General features: G+C 43.2%; 1 protein-coding gene across 1 annotated transcript in view; it reads right to left on the bottom strand.

The window, feature by feature from the left end:
- The window catches only part of Itpr1 (inositol 1,4,5-trisphosphate receptor type 1), a 323,135-nt gene that overhangs the window by 189,631 nt on the left and 113,057 nt on the right, over positions 1–20,447 (bottom strand). Inside the window, exons 5-10 of the mRNA XM_032905993.1 lie at positions 17,612–17,727; positions 7,282–7,368; positions 4,924–5,082; positions 2,617–2,715; positions 1,031–1,114; positions 782–928 (exon numbers count right to left, since the gene is read on the bottom strand). Of these exons, the coding sequence (XP_032761884.1) occupies positions 782–928; positions 1,031–1,114; positions 2,617–2,715; positions 4,924–5,082; positions 7,282–7,368; positions 17,612–17,727 (692 nt within the window). The remainder of the gene's footprint in view (positions 1–781; positions 929–1,030; positions 1,115–2,616; positions 2,716–4,923; positions 5,083–7,281; positions 7,369–17,611; positions 17,728–20,447) is intronic.

The raw sequence follows: 20,447 nt of genomic DNA on the forward strand, positions 1-20,447 counted from the left end.
TGAATATCCTAGTAAGAGCACCAGTGGAAGGGGAAGTCCTGGGTCCTGCTAAGACTGAACCCCAAGTGAACTAGATTGTTGGGGGGAGAGCGGCAATGGGGGGAGGATGGGGAGGGGAACACCCATATAGAAGGGGAGGGGTTAGGGGGATGTTGGCCCAGAAACCGGGAAAGGGAATAACACTCGAAATGTAAATAAGAAATACTCAAGTTAATAAAAAAAAAAGAGAGAGAGAGAGAGATAGGGTCATGTGAAATCCCCACCCCCACCCCCAAAGGTATGTCAGCTGCTGGGGTGTTTCTTCAGTTCTTGTTTAGGTTAACATATTGTTGAGATTTCATGAGTGCAGCTTACCGGCATATACAGACACACACACACATACATACATACATACATACATACACACACACACACACACACACACACACACACACACACACAAACGAGCAAGAGAAAGGAAAGAGAAAAAAAAACAAAAGAGGAAGGGGGAAGGTAAGGAAAGCCATTTCTGGTGGCTCGGGGAAAAAATATGTAGCTGTTATCTTTCACCATCAGACCATGCAACATCCACCTGGTACATCATGGTGTGTTTGCTTCCCTGGGCCATGTCTACTTATTTTTATGAATGTTTGGTTTGATTTAGAAACACAGCTGCAGAGAGGTTTAAATCTGAACCCCCACCAATGACCCCCGACACACACACACACACACACACACACACACACACACACACACACACACACACAATCGCTTCCCTCACCTCTCCCGGCTGACTCCTTACCTCCACTTCCCACAGGGCTTTGGAGCTGGTGGCCGACGTGGCTGACTGTCTGCCGGTTGTCCTCAGGAAGACGTGCTGCTTCTTCCTATGCTCATCGCACGTGAGAAACTTCTCTTGCTCAGCATGGAAGAGCCTTACCACATCACCCTGTACGTCAACGCGAGATGGAAGGAAGGGGGAAATGGGTTTGAAAACAAAGCCAACCTGCTACTCTGAGAAGAGCCAAGTGCCAGAGAGAATCACACTTACTCCTTTTAGAATGTCATCTTTGTTATCACTCCATTTCATGAAAAGCACTATTTTCCAGCTTGTGTTACAGTTGACGGAGTTGACCTAGAAAGCAAATGAAAGTTAATTTTTCACACAGCTCCTAGAGTAACTATGTCATACAGTCCCAAAGCTGCTCGCTGCAGCCAGTAAGGCCAGCTGGGCTTCAGGACAAACATCTTCTTATACATAGTTCAGAGAGCTATAACGTCCCCTGCCTGCTCGTGTGTCTGAAGGCAGGGTCCCCAGCTGGTGGAGCCGTGTTGGCAGAGTCTGGAGCCTTTAAGTGGAGGGACCTAGCTGCAGGAAGTTGGACTCTAGAGAAGAAGGGCTTGAGGTGGAGAGCCTGGCCTGGCTTCCTGTCCTCTCTCAGCTTCCTGTTCTGTGGAGGTACGCACAGCCTAACTGTTCAAGCTGCTGTCCCCTCCCATCCCTTGTGTTCTCCACCAGGCCTCTTAGCCACGATAAACCTTAAATTGCTTTTTTTTTTTAATCAGGTATTTTGTCGAGGCGATGAGAATACCCAAGACATCCTGAAGCAAGAACCTGAAAAGTTATGTGAGGAGGAAGAAATGCTGGGTTACACATAGTCCATCTGTGCCCATCACTACACATGCTCCAAATCTGACCCGATGCTTCAAGTCCTGCTTTCCTCCGGTCCCTTATGGAATGCTATGTTTCTTTCCTTTACGTTTCTAGTTCTACAGCCACAAATGTAAAGGTCAAATGAAATAAGTAAAGTCTTTAGACAGTGGAATGAGATACTGCAGCAAGAGTGAGTCCAGTGCATACATCTGAAAACGCCAATGGTCATCATCAATGGCAAGAGCTTCTTAGTGCAACCACTGTTTCCAGGCACCACCTCATGCACTCCTCAGCAGCACCCTGAAGAGCTGCTGTACCCTTCCCTCATACTGGGAACTGATGCATAGAGATAGTAAGTGACTCATCTGCAGTCCCAGAGTTCGGGGACCGCAGACTGAGATTCCTAATCACATCTCTCGCCATCCGGATCTCACGTCCTCTTCATGAGACAGATATCATAAGAGATCTAGGATTCTGTGTCTGTAACTGCCCAGTGAGAGGGATGGCAGATGGACAGATAAAAATAAGATACTGTGGTAAGGCTACACATGACCTGGAATGTAACCTCCTGGGAATTACAATAAGACACCTTCCTTTGGGAGTCAAATTGAAAACACGTGTTTCTCCAGCTAGGAAAAAAAATGGCAGAAGTAGCATTTTCAGGCTTAACAAGTTGGAGAATAATTCTTCCGTGACGCACAGTTTATCAAGCTCGCCATACATTCACAGACCTGCAAAACCTCATGCCGGCCAATTGTGGGCCTTGGGCTCTTCCCCTGAAAAATTGGCAGTATCCTGAGTTACTGCTAAAGTCATATGCAGAAAACACAAACATATGAACACACACACACACACACACACACACACACACACACATCCACACACTCTCTCTCTCTCTTTCTCTCCCTCCCTCCCATAAGGCCTGCTTCTGTGGTGCAACCCTCATCCATATACCAGGATATCGGCTTTTCAAATGTCCTTACCTCATTGCAGCCCGGGTTATCCACCAGCTGATGGCTGCTGGCATGTAGCGGCTGCCCAGCATTGACAGGGTTCAAAACTACCTTGTCGCCTATGACCACCTGGAAAGAAAGGAGCAACACGGCGTTTTAGGGGACAGATTGAGAGCTTACAGGTACTGCTCCATGGTTCTGGGAGGCCCATCACAGCACTGTGAACTTTTAAGGCTTGACCTGTACAGACATGGTTTGTATTCTGAAAGGAGGCTGAGCCTGATTATACTTGGATACTTTGTGAGCACTAAGAGAAAGGTTTTTGTATTTACTTGAGATACTTATATAAGTAAGCTCAATTCAATTTGGGGAAAAGCAAGCAAGGTAGTATTTGAGTTATCTTTGTGTTTGAAAGAATGAAGCCATTGTCAATGTTTCTAAAGCACTGATCTTCAAAATGTGACTATGACAGAAGGAAATCTATTTCCTAGATTAGATTACTATATTAAATTAGTATATGTATTGTGTGTGTGTGTGTGTGTGTGTGTGTGTGTGTGTGTGTGTGTGTACATGTAACAGTTGACAGTCTTTACATTTTAAGGTTTATTTTTATACTGTGTGTATGTGTGAGTGCCCACCTTATCTGTATGTATACTATGTGTGTTCTGAAGTTCCTGTGGAGGCCAGAAGAGGGCTTCAGATTACCTGCAACTGAAATTATAGGCATTTCCAGACTGCTGAGCCATCTCTCCAGCCCCCAGCAAGACAGCAGAATATAATAGTGTATAACTAAACAAATATGTCTGCCCAGAAACCCGTACCTTCCCTTATGTGTAACACAGCCTCATGGTTTATATTTCAGTCCACTATTTGAACGGATACCTCTTAAACCACTGAAGTATGAATGGGTCAATTCCTACAGTATGAGGAAAATTATTTTTAAAAAGACAATTATTCATATTATACTCTCAACTACATCACAGAGTAACAGATTAAATGACAGAAAAGTAAAGATTCGCTGAAAACAAAACTTGGAACCAGGTACGTGTGTGTGTGTGTGTGTGTGTGTGTGTGTGTGTGTGTGTGTGTGTGTATGTGTGTGCATGTGTGTGTGTGTGTGTTGTATATGTGTCTGTTGTATGTGAGCATGTTTGTGGATGTGCATGTGGAGGCTAGAGAAGGATGTAGAATCAAGGATGCATCAGTCTCTACCTTATGTCCCTGAGACAGGTTCTCTCAGCTCACCTAAGGTCTACTCACTGAGACTGGCTGGCTAGTGAGTGGTCCCAACCCCCTCCCCTCAGATTTGCCTATTCTGCTCTCCCAATGCTTGGGTTCTTTAACATGAGGAAGCCTGGCTTTTATGTGAACACTGGGGAATTGAACTCAGGCCCTCAGGCTTGCACAGCAAGCTATCTCCTCGGCCCTGCATTTGCTTTTTATGGTGGAAGTACAAAGAAAGGAAGCAAGAGATGTTTGTCTCTCCATGAGGTAAAACCTGAGTATTTTGAGAATGATACATTTTGGAAGATTATATGACTAAATTTTCTATAACATGGCATTACCAAAATAAATAAGTAAATCAATATATAAATAAATAAATAAGTCAAAACCTAGTTTTAAGTAAAGGGTAGGTAAGTATTTCCAGAACACTTCATGCTGCTTAAAGTGCCAACTTCCCTTTAGTTTTTTTTTTTTATAAAGTATCTATTTTAGAACCTTATCAAGGTCAAGTACATAGCTGATAGCATTTAAACATATTCACCGTTAAGTATGTGCCCACGTAATGACTGACTAATTTAACTTACAAATATCAGAAGTGTTCTCGGTTGCCTTGAGAAAGGGATTCCTGTGGCTCAGTATTGTCTAGAATCCCAGGCCAGGGGGCTTTCTGCAGTTGCAGGGGGCAATGGAGACACTGCCTACCTACTGACACAGGAAGACGGGGTGAGCACACAATCCCATTGCCTACTAAGGCTGTTTCTTTTCCACTTTCCATCCCTCAGTATTTCCAAAATAGCTCAACATTTCTGTTGCCCTCATGGAAATGGAATGGCAAGGGATCCTTAACCGGGGTATTAATTCGAGATGGATGTTTTTGTGGTAAAATTACTGAGGTAATAGGATTTTTTTCAGAGGCCCAGTAGGAAAAACATAGGGACTGTATTTAGGTCACACTTCACTCCTCATTTCCTTGTTTCCCAAACACTAGTTTCCATGGCGATCTGATCTCTTCCTATGCCTGTGGCTTCAATTCTAAACCTTTCCTGGTTGAGTCTCAAGCACGGAGGCAGCTGGCAGTGGTGTGGAGTGCTTTCCAGGGGAGGCTCCACTTACACTGTCTCCGATGGAGCGGAGCTTGTAGAACGGCTGAATGTAAAACCAAGACCCTTCATTTCCAGCCTCATCCAACGTCACCCTCATGGCGTTCTTCTCCAGCAGGGCAGGTAGCCTCTTATTCACAGTTAAGTATTTATTGCTTTTCAAATGGAGGAGCTAAAAATCCAACAAGAGAATGAGATATGAGCCGGCCTGTGAATTCTTTGCCCTAGCTCTCTTTGTCAAGTAAATACTGTAACAGACTGAGAAGCAGGAGAAACACAACATGCCCAGTACTGGAAACAAGGAAAGGAACAGCGAATGGAGGCAGAGAAGAGGGCCGGGGAGAAGGAAAGATTTTCTTTTTCAAGAGAGATACTACAGAAGCCAACTATTCCATCATCTGAGCTGCTAGAGAGACATGGCATCACCCTGTGGACAGTGGCTCAGGGACTATAGTCTACGAAGGCACTGATACCAGTGGGGAATGGAGTTTTGTCACTATGTGTGAGTCTGATTTAAAAGGCAGTTCCGTCAGGGGACTGCCATTCCCTGTGAAGGACACCCTGAGCATCCACCTTCACTGACTACTCCAGGCACTCCATTCTTCGCTTTAGGATGCTGATTACAGGAATCATGAAGGAGGAATGATCCAGATGGGAAAGAGTTCGTCTAATAATCTGGACCAGTAAGCACTATGAAGGTTTCCCACGTTGGTGGTAAAAGAGAAACACAAACTCAAGACTTCTCAGACCCTAGAGGGGGAAGGCCAGGTTGTCACTCCATTGCTGTCGCCACATCTCCTGTTCACAAGAGCACCTTTACGAGGTCCACAGATCTACTGATAGGGCTGCTGAGAGTGAAGGAATAACTGTATAATTTGTGAATTCTGGATGGCCTATGACCAAGATAAACAGGAGACAATAGTGTCTTCCCAGGCCCTTGCTGCTCCCTCAGTGAATGACCTCTGGTATATAATGGCTCACCTTCCCACAGGTGAGTTCCGAAACCTGAGACCAGAACTAAAAATGAGATTACTTAAACCCATCCTGAAAGCAGATGGTTCATTCACTGGTTTGGCATGTCTTTCTTGAAACCTCACAGGACTGGAATGTACTGGCTGCCAGTACCCACTACGTACTTCTTTAATCCTCAGTTGCAGCCAGTTCTCCGGTGTAACTGAGTATCTCCTACTTGGAGCCTCAGAGTACTGGCCTTGCTTGATAATGGGATAGAACTTCAAAGGGGCACATGGGATTGATAAGCTAATATTGCAGTAACTTTCGAGTGCTATAAATAAGGCCAAGCCTAAGTAAGAAATTAATCAAAAATCATTAGCCAGGAATGGTGGCCCCCATACCTAAAATCTTAGCCCTCAGGAGGCCAAAGCAGGAAGAGGACCCAATGCTAGCCTGGGCCATACAGAAAGATCAAGTCAAGTCTGGGCAACTTAGCAAGACTCTAGTCAACTTTTAAATGCCCTATTGTAAAAAAAAAAAAATCACAGAAGGATATCTTTACCCATTTTTAGTACTTATTTCCCCTATTTCTGGTTAGCACTGTTTTACACTCAATAGCAGTAAAAACAGGAAGAAATTCATTCTTAATTAGAAGTTTACAAGGTTAGCAGCACCTTCTGGGAAAGACTTGTGGAAGCCTTGTTTGGACTGTGTTGTCTCCACAGCAAGTTCAAGGGTACAGAAGATGACAGGTGAAGCAAATGACTCTAAAATATGACAGCTGTGACATACTTCTGATTAATAAAAAATTATTTAAAAGGATATATATCATTACAGTTTTGTGAAGGTGCCTGGGTCTTTACATGCCCATAACACCAATGCTTGTAGAGTAGAGGAAAAACGATCAAGAATTAAGAGTCAACTCAGCCACATGGTAAGCATAAGGCCAGTTTGAGCTGCATGAAACCTTGCACATATATACATATGTATGTGCATACATACATACGTATGTCTGTGTGTACACACAACTGTTTTTGTTTTCACTGGTAAGCAGCTCCTTAAACAAAAGCTAAAACGTACAGAGCATTCAATTTTCACCAAACACGAGAACTCCCTAACATTGTAAGTGGGGCAAAACCATAACAAGTAGTGTCCTCTTCAGCCATGGAGCTTCCCATCTAAACCATCTGCATACAGGTGATCAGCAGGCTAAGGAAGAAAATGCCTACACCACGCATGACCCAATAGCATGAGCAAGGGATATTCTGAGAAACACAAGGAGGCTGTGCTTTGTTGTTTGGTTGTAAAGAAGCTGCTATTGCCAAACGAATGGAGCCCGTATCACGCATTTGCTTGCTCAGTTTTTTTTTTTCTTTCTCATGTGTCAGCTCCAGAAGAAAAGTGCAGCTGTGCCTACCTGGATCACGTTGCCATACTGGATGACGGTCCCCAGCAATTTCCTGTTTTCTGTCTCATTCTGCTTCTTTTCCAAGTCTGCAGCATGCTGTGACATTGACAAGGAAGACTGGTCACACAGAGCAAATAGTTTCATTCCTCCGAAGCAGCCACAGTGATCCAAACCACACAAGCCAATCCCTGGGTACAGCCTAAGGCTCTACAAATGAGTCAGGAGCCCAGGAAGCTCATCTCCCAGCTTAGCTCTGTCCTCGGACTCAGTTTTCAGGGCTTTGGGGGCTTTGTTAATATGAGCTTGGAAGTCATGCGCACCTGCTTATAAGGTACTAGTCAAGAGCATATATACATATTTTAACAACAGAGTAAGGCTAAAAAGGGTTTTGCATTCCTCTTGTGATCTGACAATGTTCTTTAAAGCTTTGGAAAGAAATAAAACTGAATTGAAAAACTGATCTTGGGCAGCATGTGATTTTGGGAACATTAGTTTATTATGAAACATCTGTGAGCTTGTTTCCTTATTTGTAAAACCAGGATAAAAATGGTACTCATATCTCATATAAATCACCTTGCATAGTGGCTACTGACTGTACCATATGCGGCCTGCTATTCACTACTGTCAGAAATTCATCATGATTTATTTTATTTTCATTTAGTTCCTTAAGAGAAAGATGATAACCCCATTTTAAAACAAGAAACATGCAATTATTATCACGCATTTACTAAATGACAGAGCTAATCCTTAAATATGCATTTGGGTTAAACTCCAAATCTGTACAGTTACAAGTAAGGCTAAAGGGGCATTACCAGTCAAGCTGGCACATTGAGAAGGTTGGTAACGCCAACTAGAAGATCCTAGAAGGGCGCCTTGGAGCCAACATCATGAAAAGACATCTCTCATTCCTTTGTCCAAGCCATATTTTAAAAGCTATCATATACATCACAGCATGCCAACGGAAAACTGCTGACATTATGGACAAGAAGTTGACTATCATTCAAGCCCATTACCCATCCTTAAAATAGATCAAAGAAACCAGACAGGAAAGAAACTACATACAGAACCTGATGGAAGGTAATAGCCCCCAATGACCAATAATGCAAGGAGACTTCAGAAGTGTCTTTGCCATGTTTGTTCCCTTAGAGATTCACCCCTTTTCTTCAGGCAAGATACTACCAGATGCCAGTGGGTTCCCTTTCTCAGGTAACATACCTTCGTCTTTACAGGACTTTGGGGACATCATGTTAAAGTCCCTACACAGAAACTTTATCATCTGACCAGGTCACTATATGTTAGGTAAAACTCAAGGGACCTCACAAACATCAGCAAACTACCATAAATATTGCAGAAGATGGATGACAGACATAAGCATTCAATAATTTTTCATTTTAATTGACTTTTTATTTATGTAGCACTAGGGATAAATAAGACCCAGGGCCTCGTACATGCTAGGTAAATGCTATTACCTCTGAGTTACCTCATCTCCAGTCTTTCAATAAAATAATTGTGGTGGCATGGATAGGAATGACTCCCATAGACTCTTAGATTTGAAAGCTTGGGCATTCGGGACTGGTGCTACTAGACAGGTGGTAGTGGCCTTCATAGAGCAGCTGTGGCCTGGTTTGAGGAAGTGTGTCACTGGGGGAATGGGCTTTGGGTTTTCAAGAGCCCAAGCCAGGCTTTGTATGTGTGTATGTCTATGTCTCTGTGTGTCTGTCTGTCTGTCTCTGTCTCTCTCTCTGTGTCCCCATCCCCCCCACTGCTTGCTGCCTGTAATCCATATGTAGAACTTCTCCAGTACAATGTCTGCCTATGTGTCACATGTTTTCCAAAATGATATTTGACTAAACCTACAAACTTTAAGTAAGGCCCAATTAACTTTTATTTTATAAGAGTTACTGTTGTCATGGCATCTCTATACAGACTAAGACTTCACATGACTAAGACAATTATTAGGGATAATAGTCTAAAATTAAGAAACGTCTTGAAAATAATTTTAAAACAAGACTTAGGTGGGCCGGGCCAAAATCTTAACCATTCCTTCAAGTTCATGGTCTTCCCTAGCTCTACCTGTATGGTGCATGTGATTTAGAAAGGAAGCAATCTGAATTCACAAGCACGACAATGACGCGCAGGAAGATAATGACCTGCCTATCCTATCGGGGAATCCCTGCTGCACATAACCATGTGCGTAGCAGCACTAACAAAGAGGGGCCCCTTCGGCCATGTCTCTCCTCTCTTTTTGAGTTATATACCAGTCTTCTACTCTTGCTAATACAAAAATGAAGCCACAGAACTCTACTCATTTCCAGAGATGGTACCTTGCAGACAGTACAGCAGCACTCAGTATCCATGATGCCCTCTGTACAAAAGATCTCTCACTCTTTAATCCCAGATGTACTGAAAAGGCTATCATATATCACAGTATGCCAGCCTTAACCTCCCCAGCCTTGTTCTCCCAATAGCTACCCTGTATCCATATACCCTAATCCCCACTGGGAGTCTCCCAAACAAAACACCGGACTGGATTCATTTGGAATCAGAAGTTATACTTCGTGCACAGTGATTTGTTTTTTTCCACTAAGCTGTTCTCAGCTAATTATGAGTAGAAATTCAAGAGGGAAAAATGTCATAGGAAGAAAAATCAATGAATTCAGGAAAATAAAATAGCACTTTCCCAAAAAAAGGAAATACAGCTTTTCTATGCCCAAACATGCTACTGGTTATGTTCATGCTGACAGAATCCTTGAGTAACACTTCTTGGCCTCACATGATTTTGAGATGGAAATTTCTCATGAACCTTTGCTTAGTCCCAAGAAATTCCAAACACCCCAGTTAAGACCTAAGGGCCTAAAAATATTAAGACCCCTTGTTGGCTGGTCTCATGTCAACTTGACACACAAACTAGAGCTATCCCAGAGAAAGGAGCTTCCCTTGAGGAAATGCCTCCATAAGAACCAGCTGTAAGGCATTTCTTGATTAGTCATTGATGGGGAAGAGCCCAGCCCATCGTGGGGGTTCCATCACTGGGCCTGCATTCTGAAAAAACAAAAACAAAAACAAAAACAAAAACAAAAACAAAAACAAAAAAAACAGGCTCTGAAAGCCAGGGGGAGCAAGCCAGTAGTGAGCAGCACCCCTTCATGGCCTCTGTATCAGCTCGTGCCTCCAGATTCATGCCTTGCTTGAGTTCCTGCCCTGACTTCCTTTGGTGGTGAACAGCAATATGGAAGTGTAAGCTGAATAAACCCTTTTCCCTCCCAACTTGCTTTCGTTATAACAGTAGAAACCCTAACTAAGACAGTCTCTTCCTCTGTTGAGTGGGCACAAATCAGGGTCAAACTGATCATTCAGATGATACTATTTACAACAGAAATTAATTACAAAGCAGTGGATCTGGAGAGCAAGAATGGTTGCCTAAAATAAAGGAGAAACCAAACAGAAAGTAGATGGAGAATAGAAGCCAAGGCTTCCCTTAAGGACACCTGGAAGATCACAGTCACAAGTTTGTCAGACTATGAGTCACATCTCTTTTATTTCTGCACAATGCACGCGGATGATGGTGCATGGACATCAGAACTGAACAAACACAGAAAGCAGTAACTTATGCACCATCCCGTGAGCTCGCTTCTATAGCCTCTTATCATGTAAGGAAAAAAGTCTCCAACTCGCCCCTTACTAATGGCCTGAGTATAAAATATGTTTGCTCAGTGCAGGGACTGGGAGATGCCTTAGTTGGGAAAGTGTTTGCCAGAGAGCATGAAGACTGGAGTGGTCAACCCCCAAAGCCAGGCAGGATGGCATGGATTGTAATTCCATTGCTGGAAGTAGGAAGATAGGGACAGGTCCCTGGTTTTATCTGGTCAAGCAAGACTCTGTCACAAAAACAAAGAAACAACAACAAAAACAAAAAAACAAAAAACAAAAAACAAAACAAAAAAAAAACCCCAACATAGTTCTGGCTTCGGAAGATCACCATCCAAGGATAACTTGCAGCCTTTACACACATAACACAATTACACATGTGACTGAACTCACATACCAGAACACATCCACACACACAGAATAAACAAAACTCATTAAAGTTCATGCATTGATCCTTAAATAATTCTCCTTGCAAGACAAAACCTATTTTTTTGGGTTTTTTTTGTTTTTTTGTTTTTTTAAATCATGATTTTTAGGTTCAAAAGGCAACATGATATGTAGCTTAGAAAGTAGCCAATAAACAGTCAATTGACACAACTGTTCTAAGGATAACGGGGTGCAGGGTGGAACGCCTCTCGATGGAAGTGACTTTACTCAAAAACTTTACTTCTAGGAGTTTATTTTTCTTAGACAACCTCACAAAAGCACAGTTATATACTGTGTGTGTGTGTGTGTGTGTGTGTGTGTGTGTGTGTGTGTGTTATCTCCCTGCCCAGGATCTTGACTAAGTCTCCCTTCTTCCCCTGCCCACAGGGAATGGTTATCTAAAATTTCAATATTATCACACAACAAAGTAACCTTGTAGCCATTAAAAGTGAACAGAAAATCTTCTGTTTACTCACAACAAAGTGAGAACCACAGAAACATCACTGCGATTGGAGTGTGAAAACCTCCCTGTGCCGGGAGCAGCGCACCCAGACGGTGAAGATCCCATTAGCCTTCATCAAGTCATAGTCAGGATCCCGGGAGTTAACGGCCTTCACTCTCCCCACCCATGTTTACTCTGGAATTCTTTTCCTACAGTGCCCATTTGTCCGATTCCTCAAACTACATCTTTTTTGTGTCTCAGGTGGCTTAGATAGTTTTAAAAGCCATGTAAATATTTTTTGTTTTCATTCAAGATCTCACCAAGAGCAATCCCTACTATTCATTTCCCTTACAAGTGGGGTAGGGAGCATTTTTAATTTCTAAGGACAAAGTATTCCATCCCACAGTTACCATGTGCCCTAAATGAGATCAAGGTCAATTCTGATATAGTCACCTATTATTTTATTTCAGAAATAAAGCAAGCATTATTAAATTGACACTGAAAGGTTATAAAGGTAAGGTCACTGAGCTCTCAATGAGGCAACAGCAAACTGAGTTAAAGATCCAGAAAAAACACTTACTCCTGGGTTTGAAAAAGAAACAAAAAACAAAAAACAATAAAGACCTGTCATTTCTCTTTAGCTTAGGTCAAATAACTTAATGGCTGCTCAATTCTCAAAATCCACACAGTGCGCACACCCTTTTCAAAGTCACGGGCAAACTACTCTCAGGAAACATTACTAGAGCCTTTATAACTAAGGTTGTGATATGAAGGTGAAGTTAACTCATTTGGCCAAATTGGTACCTAAAGAGTCAAAATCCAGTCTCTGTTGGAGAAGTGAGCACACAGGAAGCAGCCACTAGATGTCATTCTCCTTCAGAGGGCTGTGCAAATTGCTTACCCCTGTCACAAGGACACTGAGTGGTCTAGACAACAAATTCCTTAAATGGCATTAATTAAAAATAACCTGACCTCTGACTCTCGGGTGCTGCCCGGTAATTGACCAAAATAAAAATGAAAACCCACTAGAGACCAGCCACCCGCCCCCAAAGGCAAGGAAAGCACTGACCAAAATACCACATTTTAATGACGGCACCAAAAGGGGCAGAAGATTTTGGGACGAGGGGGAGAAACTCCAACTAAGCAAGAACAGATGAACCACACAAAGTCAAGGGCAGCCATCACTCAAGACAGCAAAGCCATGCCAGTCATCTCAGATCAGGACGAAGAACTGGATTTCCTTATACTTAAAAAAACATAAATAGCATAGACATATTACATCCCCCACAGCTTTCTCTGTCTCTTGTCTCTCTCTCTCTGTCTCTCTCTGTCTCTGTCTCTCTCTGTCTCTGTCTCTCTCTGTCTCTCTCTGACAGAGAGAGAGAGTTGAAAGTTCTTAATCACCTTTAAGAACAGATTTTTAAAAAACAAAAATGGTGTATTTTGTTCATCCAGTTGCAGGCTGGAGCATCAGAAGGAAGTGGTGATGGAAAAACGCATAGATCACAGGTTGCCAATGACACTAAACACTCACATCTGGCTTTAGCCCAGCCATTATTCGGAGTTGCTGTGGAGCATATGCTGTAAGCCTTAACTACATTAGCTGCCGGCGTAGTTTGAAAATCGAAACATTACACACGGAAGCATAGATTTCTATCTTCATTTGTCAAGGCAGCAGCCATGTGCAGCTCTCAACGCACCTTCCCACACAGCACAGCAGGGGGGTGGTGCTGCTCCCCTCCAGACCTGCACATAAGGAACCCCAAGAGCAGCACTGTTCTCTAGGGCTCCTTTATTCTTGTAGGCTCCCCGTTGGTCAAGAGGACTAGGAATCTGAACCCCTGCAGTAAAAAGCACAGGAGAAGAAAGAGTTCAAGATGTACTGCTAAGATCTCATACCAGAGATGCGAAGCAAGACAAGTAGAGACACCGCAGGCATCCACAAAGGTAATGCCCCAGGCATCTGCACCCTAGGAGGAAGGAGAATAGAAAGATCTTCCCACCCCTTCAACCAGAAGTCCATGTTCTCATCACAGGCTTGGGGGTGGGAGGTGCTTCTGATTGGCACAATGATTGGCGAAGGAGCTGAGTAAGTGACATTCAGTGGACTAGCCAGTCCCCATGAAATGCCTGGTTCCGTCCTGTGCAACAAGGGGTCATTTCATCCCACACAGTCTCATGGCTCCCTGAACCTTCACCTGAATTAAAATGCACTGTAATTTCCAGAATCCAGGACCCTACTCCACTTTATACCTCAGGAAAAGGCATAATTCTGCAGGCCTCCTTAGTACTATCGCCGATATGCTTTTCCAAGTAGTGCAGGTCCTGTTGAATGAAGCCAAGTACACTGTATGTTCTTCATAACAGTACCAGGAGCCGCTGGCCATCATGAAAAGTCCCATAACAAACATCAGGCTTTTCCATACCACAAGTACTACCTACCTGTCAGTTAAATCCTGCAAGCCCTGATTCTCTTGGCTCCCAGAGCAGACATCACTACACGTTAACTTAACTGTGTGATTATCGTTTCCCTTTCTTTCTCCTTCGTCATCTATTTAAAAACTGGTATCTAGGAACCCACTGCGCCTCTGCAAAGCTGTACAGTATTTTCTATGAAGAGAGAGCAATGGGCCTGTGGAGACTAAACCCAATGTGAGGAGTTCTGTAAAGATGACATAATTCCTTCAGTCATCGACACAATCTCTAACCACGCCCCCAGGTCTTAGCTTTTTTTATTGGATATTTCATGTATTTACATTTTAAATGTTATCCCCTTTCCTCTTCTCCCATCTTCCCCCTCCCCTTCCCCCTGCTTCTATGCAGATGCACCCACTCCCACCCACCCAGTCCTACCTCAACACCCTGGCATTCCCCTACACTGGGCAAACAAGCCTTCACAGGATCAAAGGCTTCTCCTCCTATTGATGCCAGATAATGTCATCCTCTGCTACATATGGGGTTGGAACCATGGGTCCCTCCATGGCTCCCTCACTAATTGGTGGTTTAGTCCCTGAGAGCTTTGGGGGTTCTGGGCATATACCCAAAAGATGCTCTGACATATTACAAGGACACATGTTCCACTACGTTCATAGCAGCCTTATTTATAATAGCCAGAAGCTGGAAAGAACCCAGATGACCTTCAACAGAGGAATGGATATAGAGAATGTGGTACATCTACACAATGGAATATTACTCAGCTATCAAAAACAATGACTTTATGAATTCTTAGGCAAATGGAGGGAACTGGAAAATATCATCCTGAGTGAGATAACCCAATCACAAAAGAACACACATGGTATGCACTCACTGATAAGTGGATGTTAGCCCAAAAGCACGGAATACCCAAGAAACAATTCACAGACTATAGGAAACTTGCAAAGAGGAAAGACCAAAATGTAGATGTTTCAGTCCTTCTTAGAAGGGAGAAGAAAATACTCATGAGAGGAAATACAGGAACAAAGAGTAGAATGGGGACTGAAGAAAAGGTCATCCAGAGACTGCACATTTGGGGATCCTTCCCACATGCATCCACCAAACCCAATCACTATTGCTGATGCTAAGAAGGGCTTGCTGACAGGAGTCTGATATGGATGTCTCCTGAGAGGCTCTGCCAGAGCCTTACAGATACAGATGAGGATGCTTGCAGCTAACCATGAGACTGAGCACGGGGACCCCAATGGAGGAAGGAGTTACAGAAAAGGACTGAAGGAGCTGAAGGGGTCTGCAACCCCTTAGGAAGAACAACAATATCAACCAACCAGGTCTTTGCTTCTATTCTTTCTTCTGTTCTATAATTCTGGGAGATGCCTCAGACTGAGGCTTATGTGTTACTTCCCTCTTCCTCCAGGAAGCTTTCCCCGATTACTGCCGTACACGCTCTTACACAGTAAAGGGTAGGCTTCTCTGTGTTGCCTGTTTATTAACTGTAAGGCAGCATTACCTCTTTTTTTTTCTTTATTCTTAAGAAGCTAGGAAGCTTCTATAAGGTTAAGGCTCTGACACAATTCTGCCTCTGGTACTTAGTACAACACTCAGTCAGCTGGTGCTCCTCAAGAGCCTCCTCTAGTCCAGACACCATGAGAGAAGCTACTAACAAGCATGCACAAGAGAGCAGATGCCCCTGTCCTTGTACGGCTGCCATTTTAATGAATGACAAATAATTAAGGAACTTATTAAACATAATTGCAGACTATAATCAGCACTGAGAAGGACATAAACAGGAAGCTTAAGTGGAAAAAGCAGGCACTATCTGACGAGTGTGTAGAGCACTCTGCTGAGAGGCCAGGGAAGCCGAGGAGTGGAATGCATGCCCCGGAGAAGGATGATCCAAAAAGGGTGATCTCTGAGTGTGAAGGTCATGTGTCTGGGATGAGTGTGGGCTGCTCAATAAAATAAGGTGAATGAATCCTACTCTGATAAGAGGGCTGTACAGTAGTAGCTCAAGAGAGAAAAGTTCAGAGCCCAGGCACAGACAACCATACACATAAGACAAAGTCTGGAGCAGTGGGAGTGACTCTGTGTGTTTCACACTGGCCTCAGGATGAGCTGGTAGAAGTTAGGACTCTGAGCAGTAGATCGTGCCTGGACCAGAGAATCCTTATCATAGCATTATATGCTGAGGAAAGGAGGGCTGAGGAAAGGAGCCCTTCTCCTAACTTCCACCTCCTCAAGTACAGATGGTTATGATACTGCCACACCTAAGTCAAAACAGAGCAGGCCGAGCCTAGAGACTTTGTGAGCTTCCCCAGGGCCCAGGGACCATCTTCACATCATGACTAAGCTGCAAGAAACATCATGTTTATGCGCTTCTCCAGTCTACTTCCCGAATACCTAGGGTCTGTGAATCCTGGCTATAGACACGAGGGACTCAGCACAAACCCAAAGTGATACAACCCATGCTCTCATGCAATTTATAGTCTAAGAAGACACACACGTGACACAGAGAAAAATAAAACAGCATGAGGAATGGAGTATTCAGTAATTCAATAATGTTACACTGGATGTCCTCCTTCTATACATCTCGAAGAGCTTCTACACAGTTTAACCTCCAGGTGTTAGGTACCAGAAGAATTACTTTATAATTTTATAGGATGATCATCACAGAGAGGCTTAGATACTTGCTGTGTTCACACAGTACATCAGCAGTGCAGAGAGCACTTCTCTTACACACCAATTAATATGATAAATACAATAATAATGGTCAAACTTTATTAAGGAATGGGCAAAAGTTATTAACTACATGCCTGGTGGTGTTTATAAGACATCTATGTATCCTTTGGTATGATTCTCACAACTTCCTTTTAGGGTGGACATGACCACTGTTTTCAGCTTAGATGTTCATAAACAGAGCTGGAAAACTGTTGACCAAGCTCACAATGAGTGGCAGAGCCACGATTCAATTCTAGCCACCATTTTGCCTCAAGCCAACCCTGGGAAGTCGGGAAGAAGGAAGAGTGCCACTTCCCTGCAAAATATCTCAAGATGGCTGCAGTTCACCTCTCCTTAGGAATTTTTAGGAAAGCCAGGAGACTGGAGAGATCACTCTGCAGTTAAGAGCAGTGGCTGAGTTAGATTCCCAGCTCACAGCCATCTGGCACTCCAGTTCTAAGGGATCCAAAGCCCTGTTCTGGGCACTGCACACACAAATGTATATATAGGCAAAACACTCATACAATATCGATGATGATGACGATGATGATAATTAATTTTAAAAGCCAGCAGACAGAGTCAGAGGCTGATATAACCAACCCTTCCCACCCTCAGCCACCATTCAGGTGACCACTCAGGACACCCCCATCACCAATACGCCACCTCCATACATACATGCAATTTGTTGAGCAGCACCGCATCTGTTGTACTGTTGGCCCCGGGCTTAGCAGCTTTCCAGAACTGCTTCTGTGCAGAATATCGATTCATAGGACATAGCTTAAAGAGGCAGTCTAGAAGGGAAACAAAAGGCAGAAGCCATTACTGGGCAGCAAATGTAAAGTCAGCCTATGGGGGGGAAAAAAAAAGACTTTCCAGTTTTACTAAGGTGTTACAATATGCCACACATTAGTGTTGGTACAAAGCCCTTTCACAAACTTGGGTCTTAAAATTTCATTATCACCATGTGAAGCTACAGATGAGGAAACTGAGGTTTACAGATTGGTGATCAATTGTCACCAAGGCAGTTAATGGCAGTCCTGGAACCACAGGTCAAAATCCAGTGCTATTAATCTTTCTCTGTAGTTATCACCATCCACTCATGGTAGATCGCTCTAGGGCCAAAGAGGCCCCACTGTATGCAACAACGCATTCACGGATCTTCGGTCTTACTGATATCTTAAAATATAAGCCATGTAGCACGTAGCTATGAACGATTTATAAACACCGAGACCTTCCTCTAATTCAAATGGCTCTTTCTTCTAGAGCAAAGGCCCAACTGGGAAACACCACACCCTTAAAGCACATCAGACTAGATAAGTCACTTATTCTTATCTGTTCATTAAGACAGACTCTCAGACCTCCAATGAATCTTTGCTGAGAGTCAATGAGTTCTCTCTGCATACTATACTTGCATATACTCCAAATCATCAAGAAAAAAATATGTTAATCCTAGAAGCAAAAGGAACCTTTTGCATTTGACAGTCTCAGTATTACCATCCCAGCCCCAGACAGTCACGAGGTAAACATGAGAATGTTGAGAATCGTCTTTACCAAGAATCTGACTGTCTGTCGGCTGAAAGTAATTTTCATTGCATGTGACAGCTATTTTTATTACATAGGAGAGGTCTTTAGAGAGCAAAAGACATGGCAAGAAACACATTAAAGATGTGGCTGCTGCTTTCTGTGCCAAGTATAAAAAGGGTAAGTCACGGTCATTTACAGAATCAGTGGGAAGTGACGACATCACTTTGAGAGATGGCTTTCCTACCACCATGACGTGTGCAAACTCTCCACCCACCTCCTGAATGAGCACTGGTCAGGATTAAATGTTCTATCTTTTTCACAGGATCCAGGTCACATCTAGGCGGAGCCAAGATGACTTCTTTAAATAAGCATCGGGTATCTCAGTCCCTTCCCTGGCACAGGTCTCAGAAGGATTCTACCACGGGATGCAGCTACGTACTTGGTGATTCTCCTATCTCATGAGTAAATGAGATTATATACCTTTCCCACCAAGCCTAGCTAGCCTATCACTTAAATAAATTAATAGATATCAGAAACGTCACTGGCACTGGTTTTAATATGTTTACGTATTCGTTGAGGATTTCATACATGTACATAATAGTTGATCATATTCACCCATTCCCCAACTCCTCTCAGATCCTCAAAAGCCACATCCCACTTCATGTCCTTTCTAAAAAAGATTTTACGTGTGTATGTATATTCGTACAAGTGTATTTGTACATATGCGGGGGTGTCCAGAGAAGACAGAAGAGGGCCTCAGATCCTCCGTAGCTAAAGTTTACAGCCCAACATGATTGCTGGGAATCAGGAACCACACTCGGTACCCTGGAAAAGCAGCAAGTGCTGGGAACGTTTGAGCCACCTTCTCAGCCGCGCCCATGGCTCCTACTACCTCTGCTCTGCTTTGCTTGTGTTTGGTTGGTTTTTATGAACATGGAATCTGATTAGCAGCACTCATTTTTAACATATGATTTACTTTAAGGACCAATGTGACTAACATTTTCAAGTTCCATTAATACTAAGACATAGAAAATAAAACGGCCTAATTTCTTTAAACCTCTAATGTATTTAACAGGCTTGGCACCATACATTAGCAAAAACAACAAAAAAACTTGACTTAAGTTGATGTGAGGAGCAGGTTGAACTCATGGTGCTAAGGGATAGAAAGCAATGGGAGGTACCATCTTATATCATGTGTGCTGGGACCAAGGCACTTAGCAAATCAGCAGGCTCTACCACACAGGCCTGAAACTCAGGTAACTTCACCTAAGGGTGAGAGCAGGAACTTAAGCGCTGTGTGATGGAAGGCTTGCCTCACTTGGATGAAATGTAGCACTGCATTGGCTGAAGTGTATTTACAACCAACTGTCAATGTAAATATAAGAGATGCTAACACACTAGTAACAGAACCAAATTAGCCTTGCTGATTTTGCCCTGTCTTCCTAGTTGCCTAGCAACAGATCCAAAGTGAAAATTAAATTAAGCATTCAAATATAATGTTAAAGTACCCTTCTGGAATTTTGCAATTCCAAGGCTCCATGGTGCCCTTTGCTATTTGGATGGCACGGCAGAGTGAAATCAGAGTTCTGCTGGGTCCCAACACCATGCTAAGTATAGAACCACTCAGATACAGGACACTCAGCAGTAGAATACATACATATAATCTACAAGGAGGGGAGGTGAACTTGTTTGTATGCATGTATGTGTATATACAGATACACAGATACACATACACTCACTTGCACTGCGGTTTGGCCTCACTCCAAAAATATGCCACAAAGAAAAAAATTATATGATAGGTGTTATTTTAGGCTTTTGAGGAATAAACTAAATTAAGCTTTCAAAAGAAATTACTTAGGAATATTCTGAGGCTTTAGCATATGCCACAATGGGTTAGGAGAGAACTCAGCTGCACTGAGGAGTTGGTTAAAATGTTTTAGGACTGAATGAGCTAGGCACTGGAGAGAAAAGGGTTCAGGAATCTTCC

Source organism: Rattus rattus, chromosome 6, assembly GCF_011064425.1.
Source record: "Rattus rattus isolate New Zealand chromosome 6, Rrattus_CSIRO_v1, whole genome shotgun sequence".
In the NCBI taxonomy this organism is placed as follows: domain Eukaryota; kingdom Metazoa; phylum Chordata; class Mammalia; order Rodentia; family Muridae; genus Rattus; species Rattus rattus.